At 34.2% G+C, this 15,720-nt stretch overlaps 1 protein-coding gene across 2 annotated transcripts in view; it reads right to left on the minus strand.

Moving 5' to 3' along the window:
* Positions 1-15,720, minus strand: part of LOC114336198 (nose resistant to fluoxetine protein 6-like) — a 151,852-nt gene that overhangs the window by 83,379 nt on the left and 52,753 nt on the right. For both annotated transcript variants that reach the window (XM_050645732.1, XM_050645733.1), the window contains exons 5-6: positions 9,924-10,000; positions 9,661-9,866 (exon numbers count right to left, since the gene is read on the minus strand). In XM_050645732.1, coding sequence (XP_050501689.1) covers positions 9,661-9,866; positions 9,924-10,000 — 283 coding nt within the window. The remainder of the gene's footprint in view (positions 1-9,660; positions 9,867-9,923; positions 10,001-15,720) is intronic.

Genomic DNA, 15,720 nt, shown 5'->3' on the forward strand with positions numbered 1-15,720 from the left:
TTGAACATATGCAATTGTTTAAACAATATTTCACAAACAATAATAAAATTAGTTTGATTTTTGTGGAATCAAAATATTAAAATACAATAAAATATAGAGTAAGAAAATAATATATTAGCTAAAGTTTAGAAGAAATTTTGGTGGAAATCGACTTGTGTGAATCGAACACCGCTGTCCTGCGCGTAGCACCAAAAATTAATGTTTATTTAAAAAATTTCCTGACGCCGTGGTAATTAATCGATTTTAATTTTGAAAATTGCAGATGAAAGGTAAGTACAGTACACTTCTATAAGCAAAAAAAGATTCAACTTACTATCTGCTTTATTTTCAGTCCTGAAACATTTTAAAAAAATTAATTTTTTTTGCGAAAGCTGGATTGCAAAATTTATTTTGCAAAATCTATTTAACCCATCTTAATGAAATTTACAGTGTGGTTTTACTATATCATAAAGTTTTTCTGGGTAAAATATGAAGGTCCTAAGTGTAGCGTAAATCGTTGAAAAACGTAAAATGCGAATACTTGTTTTTGTATGTTTTTTTTTCGCAATTGTTGCTATTTTGCCACAAGGGAGACTATTTTTTAAATTTTTAACCAATTCTGTATTGTAAAAAATTTAATTACGCAACTTTTATGTCAGTACAACTTTTCTCAGAAATGACTAGTTTTAAAGTTATAATCAAAAAACCAATAAAAAAATCGAAATTTTCCTTCATATTTTGACATTTTGATTATTTAAACAATGTTCCGGACCATTTTTAGTGGGAGGATAACTCAAATAATATTATTTGAGTTATTTTCAAGCAATTTCTGCAAAAAAAATTGAGTCACTTCTCAACGTCCATCTCAAAACAGATCCGCCCTGGACTAGTATCCATAGCTACATGATTGAGTGAAAACAGCCCATGGGATCTGTTTTCAGTATAATGTTGGTTTTATTGGTTGTATTCAATCAGATGACCACAAATTAATTGATTTCATTGGATTTCTAATTGAGCAAAAAATTTTCAATCAAATTAAGTCAAAACAGAAAGTGAAACGTACGCCGATGTGTGTAGTATCTAGTATACAGTATACAAAATGTATATACACATCGACGTTCGTTTCAATTTATGTTTTGACTTAATTTGATTGAAAATGAATCGTACCGCATGGAAAAAGTTATAGTGGACGGACTATATTTAACCATTGAGGCTATGATGACAAGCGCCAGTATAATAATATCACTGACTATTCATAAAGTTGTTGATACTTATACTTTTTAAATCTGATCTTCGTGTATTTTAAGTATAACATTGTTACCATAAAAGTGATAGGTAGGTATAGGTGCCTGACAAATGACCTTTAAAAGCCATAGCAATTTTTAGGTTGCATTGCATTATTTTAAAATAGTTTTCGTATTGTTACAATTATTTAATAATTTTCTTAGGAATATTATTAGCCCAAAAATAATCTATAAAGTCTAAAAAAGTAATAAATGTAAACAATGTTTTAATTATAATATAATAATATATTGTTACAACTTCTTTAAAATACTTTATTTAACTTCAATTACAATACAAACTCAATGACAACTATCAACTTTAAATACTCAATTACAACTCAACTGTAAAATGTCAAACACGTATGTTTATATACATTTCTGACGTTCTGGACGTCACCAGACATTTCTGGGTTATTCCATGACATCCAGAACATTCTCGTAAGTGACTACTTCTTCTTTTACGTCAAGGGACTTTTTCAATGTAGGATCAATCTACGGAACTGTCATAACACTGCTCCCTCCTTTATAGTTATTCGGCTCGAATAACTGGTCTATCAGGGTCTGGTTGAAGCCAACAGGGTGGATCAGTTCCATGATATGGGGCTAATCTCTCGATATGAACTACCTTGGGTTTACTTCTAGCTGAAAACTGGATGCGGTAGACTAGATCATTTATTTTCTTCAAAACGGTGTACGGGCCTTCCCAGTTTCGTTGGAGTTTCGGACAAAGTCCTTTCTTGCGTGTGGGATTGTATAGCCATACTGGGTCGCCTCTTTCGAAAATTGTCCCAGTAGCATGCATATCGAGCCTGGACTTGGCTCTATCACTTTGGAGCTTCAAACTTTTACGAGCAAATTCGTAGACTTTTTCCAATCTTTCTTTTAAGTTTTCAACGTAGGTCAGGGATGAAGGTTTTTCTTCGCAGGGAGGCAATCTTCCGAAAATAAGATCTTGAGGAAGCTTCATTTCTCTTCCAACTATCATCATCGATGGAGAATAACCAGTTGCTTCATGTTCGGAACTTCTGTAGGCTAACAAGAACAGAGGAATTAGGGTATCCCAATCTTTTTGATTATCAGCAACAAACATTGAAAGATATTGACAAATAGTTCTATTATGTCTTTCGATCATTCCGTCTGATTGTGGATGGAGAGGCGTAGTTCGAGTTTTCTTAATACCCAAGATTTTCATTAATTCTTGCCATAATTCTGATTCAAAATTTCGACCTTGATCAGAATGCAACTCTAAAGGGACTCCATGTCTTGATATGACGTGTGTTATAAATGCTTCTGCTACTGTAGTCGCTTCTTGATTAGGAAGGGGTGCAATTTCAGGCCATTTCGAAAAATAATCTATTGCAACCATTAAGTACTTGTTTCCTCTCTCTGTCAGCGGGAGTGGACCGAGAATATCTACTGCAAGTCGTTCAAAAGGCTCTCCGGAAAGATATTGTGCCATTTTACCACGACTTCTTGTTTTAGGACCTTTTCTTCCGTTACATAAATCGCATTTCTTACACCAAGCTTCTACATCTCGGCGACAATTTATCCAATAAAATATGTCTCGAATTCTGGCCAGTGTTCTTTTTACTCCAAAATGTCCTCCAGACAGGCTGCTATGAAGTTCTTGCAACACACTTTTAATGTGCGATTTTGGCAGTATCACTTGTTGAACTATACGTACTCCATCTGTACTTTCCCACCTCCGATATAACAGACCATTCGAAAGATATAGAGATTCCCATTGAGCCCAGTACGCCTTTATAGTTCCACTGTATTTGGATATTTCCTGCCAAATAGGTCTTACTCCATTTTTAACCCATTCTCGTATGACTTTTAAGTCATTATCTTTCTTTTGACTTTTCTTAATGTTTTCCAAAGAAGACTGATCATTATCCTCTTCCTGTTCAACCGTGGTCATGCAAAGACTTACTTCTTCGGCTATGCTCTCTTTTTCTTCAAGTCTTTTACAGTACTGGCATTGTCGTTCTAAACAGGGTCGCCTAGAAAGAATATCGGCATTGTTATGGAGACGCCCTTTTCGATGTACTATGTCGAAGTTATACTGTTGGAGTCTCTCTATCCATCGAGCCACTTGTCCTTCTGGCTTTTTAAAATTCATTAACCACTGCAAAGCACTATGGTCTGTTCTAATTGTAAAATTTCTGTTATAAAGAAAGGTATGAAAGTGTTCTAGGGCTTTTATAATAGCTAGGAGCTCTTTTCTGGTAACGCAATAATTCTGCTCTGCCTTTCCTATTGTTTTACTAAAATATGCAATAACTTTTTCTTCGCCTTTCTGTTCTTGTGATAATACAGCGCCAATACCATGCTGAGATGCGTCACAATCTAACAGAAATTTTCCATCTTCTCGTGGATAGGCTAGGATAGGTGCTGTTGTAAGTCGTTTTTTTTTTAAATCTACGAAAGCATTTTGACAATCCGGCGTCCAGTCAAACTCATTGTTGTTTTCGGTTAGTCGATAAAGGGGCTTAGGGATGCGGCCAAAATCTTTTATGAATTTTGGTAATATGAACAGAGCCCAAGAAAACTTCTAATTTCCTTTTTATTTCCTGGTTTAGGCCAATCTTTAATAACTGAAATCTTCTCTGGGTCAGTTTTAATTCCATCTGCTGAAACGATATGTCCTAGATAGTACGCTTCTCTTTGAAATAGTGAACATTTCTTATAATTAAGCTTTAAGTTGGCATTTCGCAATCTGTCAAATACCCCGCTTAAGTTTTTCAGGTGCTCATCAAAGGTTTTGGACATAATCATTATATCATCAAGATATACTAGACATGTTTTCCAAGTAAGTCCTCTTAAAACCATTTCCATCAGGCGTTCAAACGTAGCTGGAGCATTACAAAGACCAAATGGTAGAACTTGAAACCTGTAGAGACCACGGCCAGTTGAAAAAGCTGTTTTGTCTCGATCATCAGGATGTACTTCTACTTGCCAGTAACCGCTTTTTAAATCTAGAGTCGAAAACCATTTAGCACCTGATAAAGTGTTTAGTGTATCATCTATTCGTGGTAATGGATAACTGTCCTTTTGTGTAACGTGGTTTAATCTTCTGTAGTCTACACAAAAACGAGTAGATCCGTCTTTCTTCGTTACTAAGACTACCGGTGAACACCAGGGGCCCGAAGCTTCTTCGATGATATCGGAACTTATCATGTCTTGTATTATATTTTCAACTTCTTTTTGTCTAGCAAACGGTAATCTCCGTGGAGCTTGACGAATTGGTCTTGCATCTCCAGTATCGATTCTATGCTGAACTAGACTAGTACGCCCTGTAGCTTTCTCGGATTCAAAAATGTCGTAGTTTTCATTAATAAATTCATTAACTTTTTCTACTTCATCAGTTGTTAAGTGATCAACATTTTTTATCAGTTCTTTCGCCAGGTTAGCGTCAAGTTGGTAACTTAAGGCTGTATTCTTTTTCAAATATTTTTCGCACTTGATTATTTTTTCTATTGGCGTACAGAGTGCTATTTGTTGTTCTTTCTTAAACTTTAAAGGTTTTTTGGACAAATTAGCAACCCTTACTGGAATCATCTCATCTACATTCACGAGGCATCTGGCTATCAAGATTCCGTCATTAACAAGTTCCTCGCTTTCAACAACGCCGAAATGTAAACCTTCAGGTTTTTGACTTGTCTCGCCAGGACTATACTTTCAGAATTTTGAGGAATTTCTGTATCTTCACTAACTATAACTCTTACTTGAGGTATCGACTCTTCAAAATTTAGGACTATTTCTTCATTTTCAATAAACAAAATTTTATTTTGAAGATCTATGATAAATTTGTTTTGCATAATGTCCATTCCAAGAATGCATTCATCTTTAATATCGGCTACAAGAAATATGTGTTTTATCAAGGTGTTGCCAATCTTTATGGTCGCCGTTACTTCTCCATGAATTGGAAGAGTTTGACCTGAAGCTGTTTCAAGAACTAAGTTTGTTTTAGAAGGCTGTAGTTTTCTGTTCAGAAGTTCTTTGCGAACAAAAGATCTTGTTGCACCGGTATTAATAAGAAAAGTGCATTTTTGATTGTCAACGTAGCCCTTAAGTAATAAATTCTGTTCATTTTTGTTTAAAGTATAACTGCGAATTTGGGGGCTTTTATTACATTCAGCCGACGCCCGCCCCTTAGTGTCGACTTTTATTCGTTTCCCTGGCTATTGTTTGAATATATGTGGTCAGTTGTGGGAGATCGACTTCTTACATACCTATCTCTACTAATATTTCTAGTAGGACTATATGATGGGCTTCTGGATGTCGATCTAGGCGACCTTCTGACATCATTCTTGTATTCTTCTTTTCTCGCTTGGGATCGGCTTCTACAATTGGCCTGCAAATGTCCAATTCTTCCGCAGTTAAAACATCTTCTGTTTTGATTTTCAGCTTTTTGTTGATTTTGTTGAAGATTTTGGAGTATGTTCAACATCTGGGACAAAATAGGTTGTTGATTATCTGTGGTAGGTACTTGTTCATCTTCTCGAAATCTTATTTCTTTTAATCTTGGGCGAGATCTTGAAATACTTTTAGCCGTTTCAAACTCCTGGGCTGAAACTAGTGCTCCATTTAGCGTTTTGTGGTGTTGTAATCGGATTGCCTGTTGCATTTCGATATCATGCAGTCCATCTATGAAAGCCTGTATACCGATTTGTTCCAGAAAATCTCTTGGTGCCTGAGGATATGCCAAATGTAATAATCTTTTAATATCGGCTTCAAATTCTTGCAGGCTCTCATTATGTTTTTGATATCGAACTTTCAGCTGACTTTGAAAAACCTGCTTCAGATGTTGCTGGCCATACCTTGTCTCTAAAGCTTGTACGAGAGAGGTATAATTGGGTGCATCCTGGGGAAGAAATTGCAAAACGGTCGCTGCCTGACCTCGAAGCGACACCACCAAGGAAGCTGCCATTTCGTTCTCATTCCAGCCATTTGCTCTAGCTGCAGCTTCGAATTGAAAACGATAAGTTTCCCATGCTGTTTGGCCATCAAATGTCGGTGGTTTTAAGATTTTGCTCGTTCTGACGGTACCTGGATACACTATCGAAGATGAAGGGGCTGTTTGTTCAGAGTCGATATTAGTTACTGAAATATGTGATAATGAAGCTTGGGTATTCATTTTGGTTTGTAACTCAACTATTTGTCTTTCTAAATTAGATTTCAAATCGTTTTGTTGTTGCTCTAAATTAACTAAAGAATTTTGTTGCTGCTGTATTTTATTGACCATAGAGTTTTGTTTTTCATCTAATGTGTCTATTCTATTATTAAGTTGGCTTACCTCTAATTGAAAATTTTCATGAATTTGGGTTAAACTATTTATCATTTCTACCTCTGCTTTTCTACGCCTCTCCTCCTCTTCTTGTCTGACCCGTTGTCCTAGGTGAGCGACGGAAAACGACGCGACGCGATGCGGTGCGATGCGATACGATGCGACGAGTAATTCACGCGACCTGTGGCTTATGTAGCGTCGCTTTCCATCGCTCAATCTAGGACAAACGTGACGATGTCAATTCATTCCTAATCTTAAGTATGGGGAAATGTACGGCAGTTTTGCTAGAAAATTCATATTTAATACTTAGCTTTAACAAAATTCCATAAACGAAGAAGAAAGACAACAAATATCATATATTTGGAGCGAAATAAATTTGGAGAGTTTCATCATTTATATCAACTGTTCAGAGCAGCAGCCAACCAAGTGACCATAGCCATTATGATATCCAACCTCCGCTAGGAGATGGAACTTTAAGAAGAAGATCATTTATATTCGAAATTAATAAATAATCCACGTTCGTTTAAAATGTATTGTGGCTTATTACCATGCACTTTCGATTATATAGACGCTGCTACTGGCTTTAAGGTATGTTAATGAAAAAACACTGGTACTATACATATTAGTTTTTATTTATTTAATAAACTATTGAGTAGCATAATTTGAATTGAAAAAAGCAACTTGTACTTGACACTGACAGTGCGTCGTGTCTGGTCGCGAACAAAACAAATTCGCACTTCGTCGCGTCTTGTCGTAGACTGATTAACCCGAAAACGTAGGCCACACACAAATACAACCATTACTTGATATTTTCGCGTCGCGTCGCGTCGTGTCGCGTTGTCGCGTTTGTCGCTCACCCGTTGTCCTAGGTGAACGACAAACGCGACAACGCGACACGACGCGACGCGTCGCTAAAATATCAAGTAATGGTTGTATTTGTGTATGGCCTACGTTTTCGGGTTAATAAGTCTACGACAAGACGCGACGAAGTGCGAACTTGATTTGATCGCGACGAGACACGACACAGTGTGACGCCCCATTGCTTTTTTCAATTCAAATTATGCTACGCAATAGTTTGTTAAATACATAAAAAGTAATAATAACTATATAGTACCAGTGTTTTTTCATTAACATACCTTAAAGTCAGTAACAGCCTCTCCTCAATAGAATTTGGTTTTTGAAAATTACTTATATTGATAGTTATTGATAGCTCAGTTATTAATACTGAGTTTAACAGCTGTAATGGTATAATCCAGCGTTTCTCAACCTGTGGGGCGCGCCCCCCTAGGGGGGCGCGCTTTTAGTAATGGGGGGGCGTGAGCATAAAAAAATACACTAACATCATTAACTAATTTACTAAAATCGAAGCAAAACAAAACTCTGACAAAATAAAAAATAAAATACACATGAACACTGAATAGGAGTTATAATCATAAAGAGCACTCAATACTAAAAAGTAAGATTTTACTGTTTTTTGTCAAAATTATTGAACGAGGGGGGGCGCGGCGAAAATAATTATGGAAAATTGGGTCGCAAAGGGTAAAAGGTTGAGAAACGCTGGTATAATCGAAAGTGAATAAGCCACAATACTCTTTAAACCAACGTATATTATTTCATTAATTTCGGATATAAATGATTAAACTCTCCAAATTTACTCGTTCTAAATATATGACATTTGTTGTTTTTCTTTTTCGTTTATGGAATTTTTTAGCTAAGTATTTAAAATATGAATTTTCCAGTAACACTGCCGTATACTTCCCCACACTTAATAATAGGAATGAATAATTGACATCGTCACGTTTGTCCTGGTTTGAGTGATAGAAAGCGACGCGATGCGACGCTACATAAGCCACACGTCGCGTGAATTACTGGTCGCATCGCATCGCAACGCATCGCATCGCGTCGCGTCGTTTTTCGTCGCTCACCTAGGACAACGGGTCACCTAGGACAACGGGTAAGCTTCTCCTTCGCCTCCCTACGCTTCTCCTTGTCCTCTTTCTCTTCTTGTCTACGCTTCTCTTCCTCTATATTTTCTTCTTGCCTACGTTTCTCTTCATCTGCTTTCATTTGTAAAAACCATTCTGGGGGTCCGGACTTATCCATTTCTTTCTTAAATTCTGTTGATCTCGTGTTAACCATTCAAAATGTAGTTATGTCTTCAATCCCACCGCTCTCACCAATGTTACAACTTCTTTAAAATACTTTATTTAACTTCAATTACAATACAAACTCAATGACAACTATCAACTTTAAATACTCAATTACAACTGAACTGTAAAATGTCAAACACGTATGTTTATATACATTTCTGACGTTCTGGACGTCACCAGACATTTCTGGGTTATTCCATGACATCCAGAACATTCTCGTAAGTGACTACTTCTTCTTTTACGTCAAGGGACTTTTTCAATGTAGGATCAATCTACGGAACTGTCATAACAATATTATATCGGCATCCCTCAAAAATTTGCCGCCCCCTAAAATTTTGCGCCCCGGGCGGTTACCCGGCTCGCCCGCCTCTTTATCCGGCGCTGTAGACCAGGCTAGGGATATGCCACTCAATGCATCGGGGTGTAACGCCAATATCAAGTACGGTGATCTAGCTATCTTTGTCTGTCGTACAAGTGTGAGCGTATCTACCAAGAGGTGGGAGTAATGGAACGACACAGACACAGAGGCAGCGGCCATTATATTCTAGAGAGAGATAGATAGACCACCGACCCGAACTGCTCCGCGGTACGCTATTTTTTGGATCTTGCCTAATCTACGTGTTATTATATCTATGGGTAGGGCACGCATCATAAAGATCCATAAAATGTATATCCTCGCAGCTGATTTTTGCAGGATTGTTTGATAAAAATATTTACAATTAACTGGTAATATTGTCTGACCAATTATTAAGGGTACTCCAGTTGTCGGACACACCAAAGTTTTAGAAACCTCTATATAAACGAAACGGCCCCTTCCGAAAATTTTCTGAAATAGAAATGGTGTCCGACTCGACATAAACAAATGAATAAAAAAAGTCTCATATGGGGGGTAATAATTTGTTTTAAATGTTGGGTCCAAGACCTATTGCTATAGATAAGGCTTAATAAATGAACTTACAGAAAGAGCATAATCCATATTCATAGCGGGAATCATCATTGTTGTAAAAGATTGAACACCATGTGCTGCTATAACCCAAGTGACACTGATTATTCTAAAACCACTGAATATTTGTATTGTTTCTTCAGAAGGTTTTGATGATACTCTAAGAATATTGTTTGTGTTTGTAATTGCTGAAAACGCTACTAATAGAGGATGATAGACTTCTGAAATGAAGATATATTTAAAATAATTGCTTACCTTAGTTACTAAAATATGCTTACTGAGTCCCACTTTGTTGCAATAGAAATCGTAGAGTGTGCTAACAACCATTAAAAATAGCACCAAAATAAAAAGACCACTAAAAAATAAATACATATGTAGTGCAGTCACTGAAGGTGGATATGAGCTATTACCTCCGATTTCGTTGAACCTCCATCGATTTGCATGAAAATTGGTGAGTTGTTAGAGGATATCTCAAGGAACAAAGGTGACATGGTGTTAACTTGCGCTTTTAAGCTGGGGGTGGATGCCACCCCTCCTCGGGGGGGACAATTCTCTGATGTTTGGGAAAAAGGGCTTAAGTCATAAAATCAAAGTTTACAGGGGGAATACTTGAATGTTTCAAAAATTGTTATAAATCGCACATGTTACCTTTAACCAATTTAGTACAATAGTACCATTCAATGTACCATAATAAAATGATAATTATAGCAAGAAGACGATTTTCGTAGATTTTTAATATTTTAAATGCACTTAAGACATATAGATCTTACTATTTACTGACTTAAGACCTACAGACCGCAACTTTTCTATATCTATATTTTTATGTATCTACCATTGAAAGTGATAGTCGGAGAGCTAGAAGCGGATTTTGTGCGTGATAAGTAATATGGAAAAACTATACGGGGATATGTTGAGTTAGTTGTGTACATGACTTTCCCCAACGGGCGGAAACAGAGTGGGGCACGAGGGTAGTTATAAGAGGTCAAATTCGCGGTTTTTATTATTTTTTTTTGTGATGCTCATGATCGAGATAGTGCACCAAAATTTGGGAATAAGTAGGTCATGACGTAACTTATTAAAATCTCCAGGGGCGGAACGCTGCCTGGCCGACAAAGGGGTGGGGGTTGGGGTGAATATAAAAATTATAAGGGGTTTTTCATGACGTTCGTGATTGGGATAGTGCACCAAAATTTGGGAATAAGTAGACCATTACATAACTAAGTAAAATCTTCAGAGGCCGAAACCAGAGTGGGGGATGAGGGTAGTTATAAGGGGTCAAAGTCGTGGTTTTTATTTTTTTTTTGTGACGCTCTTGATCGATAATGCACCAAAATTTGTTAATAAGTAGGTCATGACGCAACTAAGTAAAATCTTCAGGGGCGGAACGCTGCGTGGTCGACTACGGGGTGGGGGTAGGGGTGAATATAAAAATTATAAGGTTTTTTTTGCGACGTTCGTGATTGAGATAGTGCGCCAAAAATTTGGCAATAAGTAGATCATGACGTAACTAAGCGAAATCTCCAGGGGCGGAAACCAGAGGAAGGGATGAGGGTAGTTATAAGGGGTCAAATTCGCGGTTTTTATTTTTTTTTTGTGACGCTCGTGATTGAGATAATGCACCAAAATTTGGGAATAAGTAGGCCATGACGTAACTAAGTAAAATCTCCAGGGGCGGAACGTTGCATGGCCGACAAAGGGGTGGGGGCAGGGGTGAATATAAAAATTATAAGGAATTTTTTGTGACGTTCGTGATCGAGATAATGAACCAAAATTTGGGAGTAAGTAGATCATGGCGTAACTAAGCAAAATCTCCAGGGACGGAAACCAGAGTTGGCGATGAAGGTAGTTTTAAGGGGTCAAAGTCACAGTTTGTATTTTTTTTGTGACGCATGACAACATTTGTCCCCCACGCAGCGTTCCGCCACTGGAGATTTTACTTAGTTATGTCATGGTCTACTTATTTTGCCCTATTTTGCCTATACAACTAAAATAAAAAAAGTGCTGTGCTAGAAAATAGACAACTATTTAATAAGTAATAAAAATATAACTAATGTCAATATTATTATTTATTAGTAGCCAAAACTTTTATTTTTCGGTGTATACACAATATTTTTATAAAAACATTTACCTATTGATCAAACAACCAAAAATAAATTAAGATCAGCTAGGCTTATGTCAAGACATATGCCTTCTAGATCATAGCAGTTATTCTCCAATATATGGTACAAGAGACGTAAATTGACTTAAGTCTTTTTGCCATACCATTTTGAACAATCATGTTTGGGACCTTCATATCATCGTGAATAACTTTGAATAATAATGTGGTAGACTTAAACCTTTTGTACCAATAAAAAGAGCAGATTTTTTTGGTCCAGAAGGCATCAAAAAAATTTTTTGCTAAATTCTGACTTAAGCCCTTTTTCCCAAACATCAGAGAATTATTTTATTAAAAATAACCCCACAATTCAATAGAGGGACAAATTATGAGCAACATTTTTTATATGCAGTTATTAAAATAAGTCGAAACCTTTTGAGTTATTAAAGATCAAAGATTTTAATTTTTCGTAAGAAAAATGCATGTTTTTAACCGATTTTTCATAAATAACTCAAAAACTATAAGTTTTTACAAAAAAGTTATTATCATCAAAATGGAGGCTAATAAAGAAGCAAATAAACTTCTTACTAGAAAAACCTTTCAATGTTAACTAAAAGTGAGTTATGGGTAATTTAATGTATATTTCTTTCGTCGAGTACCCAAATCTAAGTATTCAAGCTTAAATACCGGGAAACTTACGCATTTAATAACATAAACTTATTAAATATCTGTCAAAGTTCTTAGAAATATCTTGATAGATAAGCCCTAGAACAAGTTGATAACATTAAAATTTATGCACCAAAAATGTTCCAAAATTTATCTTTTAAAAATTTTTCCATAAAATGTTATTGCTTTTTGGTAAATAACTCCGTTAATTTTTAAGATATCAGGTTCACCTAAAAACTACTTAAAAGATGATTCCCAGAGCTATTAAAAAACGTCAAATTTAGTCTTTTAAGCCTCTTACTTTTTTAAAAATAAAAGGTTAAATGGCCCCGTTTACATGGTTCTCGCAGCAGAATTGAAACCTTAAACGTTTCTATCTCGGTTATTTTTTACTCTACGAAAATAGTAAAACGGATAAAGTATTTTAAACAGAAAAAACTAAAATTTAGTTATATATCATTTGTTACGTATATTGAGTATTTTTGGAGTTATTATCAAAAGAAAATGAAAAGTACGATAATTTTAAAAATTCTGATTTTTTTAAATTATATCTTTTTTTCAAAAATATGCCTTCTAAACTGGTCAAAATTGTTGAAATTATTAACTATGTTAACCTAAAGAAATTCTTGTAAGGATTACTACAAATTTTAACTTTTGTGGAAATGGCGTATGTTTTATTTTCACGTTTTCCTAAAATAATCGAAAGGGATCTCTTATTTTCATCATAACTTTCCTAATTGTGATGCTATTAGCTTCTACTGGAGCTCGTTTGATAGGTATTCTGAAGTACTTTGACAAGTACCTAACAAGTATATTCTATAAAATGCATCGTTTTCCCGTTATGTAAGCTTGAATACTTAGATTTGTGTACTCGTCGAAAAAAATATACATTCAATTACCCATAACTCACTTTGAAATAACATTAGTTTAGTTCTTTAAGTAGGAATTGTATTAAATTTTTATTATCTTTAATTTTGTAAATTATAACTTTTTTAAAAAATCTTATAGTTTTTGAGTAAAACGTGAAAAACAGATTTAAAGCATGCATTTTTTTTAAGAAAAAATAAAATCTTTGATATTTAATAACTCAAAAAGTATTGATGTGTGTTAATAACTTTATATAACACATTTTGCTTAGAAGTTGCCCCTCTATCGATTTATGGTATTATTTTTAATAAAAAAAATTTCACCCTCGAGAAGGGGTGGCATCCACCCCCAGGGTAAAAGAGCAAGTTGGTATCATGACACCTTTGTTACTTGAAGTATCTTCTAACTACTCACCAATTTTCATGAAAATCGATGAAGGTTCAACGAAATCGGAGGTGAAAACCTTCAGTGACTCCACTAATGAGGAATTATTTATAAATCTGAGTTCATTTTCTAAATAGATGAGAAAAAGATTCTAAAAGAAAAGAAAAGGCTTACTCATAATTGATTTTTTTGAGATCGTTAGACACGAATATTGCATCGAATATACCTGGTGCCCGATATATACATAGTCTCCTGGAGTTTAATGGAGATTCGTTAGAAAATTCAACAGTGAGTAACAGTAACAGAAGTTATTTTTATTATATAATTTTTTTAAATGCATTTAATACCCGGAGGTATAATCAAAAACCCCAAGATAATAAATTTCAACTATTTTCATAACGAATTTTCATAAAACTCCCGGAGATCACGAAGGACCGGGCACCAGCTTCGCCTACACGATATTCCTGTTCAGCGACCTCAAAAACGCTAGAGTATGATTGTTTGAGTTTTATACTATTAGGGGAGTGCAATTAGAACGAAAATATGCATTGTTTCGGAAAAGTTCAAACAAGCTTATATTTTTCTAAAACTTTTTTTGTTAGTTTATATACATGTTAAAGTAAAAAGTTCTACTCGCGGATTTGGCCGCTAATTGTTTATTAATTGTTTAAACAATAACAATTGTTTTGTATTAATAATTTTAAAAATATCGTTAAATTCATCATTTTACTTTGATCAAATATGTTTCTAATTTGTTTTTGATTATACTAAATCCGAATATGGCATTGCAATTTGAAAATTCTTATACAGAAGCTCTTATACAGTATGTTTGCGTAGCTAGGAACCACATGGAAACTTTTTTATTACCAATTTTACGAAAAAAAGTTATTCCTTATAAAATGCTCTGGATAGTCAAAAATCTAAAACTCAACCATCAGATATCAAATTTTATCAATTTTATACGAGTTATGTAAAAAATATGAATTTCGTTAAAGAGTAAAGTACCTTTATATTTCAGAATATCAAAAAATGCTATTATGAAAAGTTGTTTGAAATTAAAAACTATGTTTAAATATACAATTACATTATTCTAATCGAAAAAAATTTTTGAATTTTTTCTCAAATTACGGATACTCATCATCATTTTATTGCAATTATGTGAACTATTTTATTATCACTTTTACGAAAAAACGTTATTCTTCATAAAATGCTCTTCCTGGTCTAAACTCTAAGATACAACCATCAGATATTAAACTTTTTTAATTTTATACAAGGTATGTAAAAAATATGAATTTTTCTTAAGAGTTAAATGCCTTTATTATTCACAATACTTTAATTAGAAGGATGTAATTGAACACCAAAACAAATTTTTAATTCCAAACAACTTTTCTTAATAACAATTTTCGATATTGTTAAATTTAACGATACTTTACTCTTGAGTGACATTCATATTTTTTGACATACCTCGTATAAAATTCATTAAATTTTATATTTGATGATTGCATCTTTGAGTATATACGATTCAGAGTATTTTATAAAGAATAACTTTTTTCGTAAAACTGATAATAAAAAAGTTATCAATAGGTTCCAAGTTACGCAGACATACTGTATAAGAACCAAAAAAAAATTTTTTGCTGAACATTTATTATTGTTGAAGTTTATTATTAAATGTATTTTAGGTAAGTTTTACAGAAAAAAGTTTTGATCACTTTATATAAACATTTTTTAGCTGGGAATTTTCGGTTTTTATATTACATTTTTGTTATCTTTCTTAATTTTCTCAAAAAGAAATAGTCTATTTCGTTTCTAAAGTAAAATAATTTAATGCATTTTAAAGATTGCATCCTAATCTTTAAAAAACACTTATAAAACTGTTCAAACTTGAGTAATACCGTCTTACAGTGGTGGTAATTCTATAAAACTACGAAGATTTCAAAAATTAATTTTTTAAGACGTCATATCATTTGAATTAAATTTTTAAGATTTTTTTTTAATAAAACATCATTTAGTACAATGCTTAAGAGGTAAGTTGTGCAAATTTGAGGGTTTATAAGAAAAATTGT

The sequence above is a fragment of the Diabrotica virgifera genome, chromosome 3, assembly GCF_917563875.1.
Source record: "Diabrotica virgifera virgifera chromosome 3, PGI_DIABVI_V3a".
NCBI lineage: Eukaryota > Metazoa > Arthropoda > Insecta > Coleoptera > Chrysomelidae > Diabrotica > Diabrotica virgifera.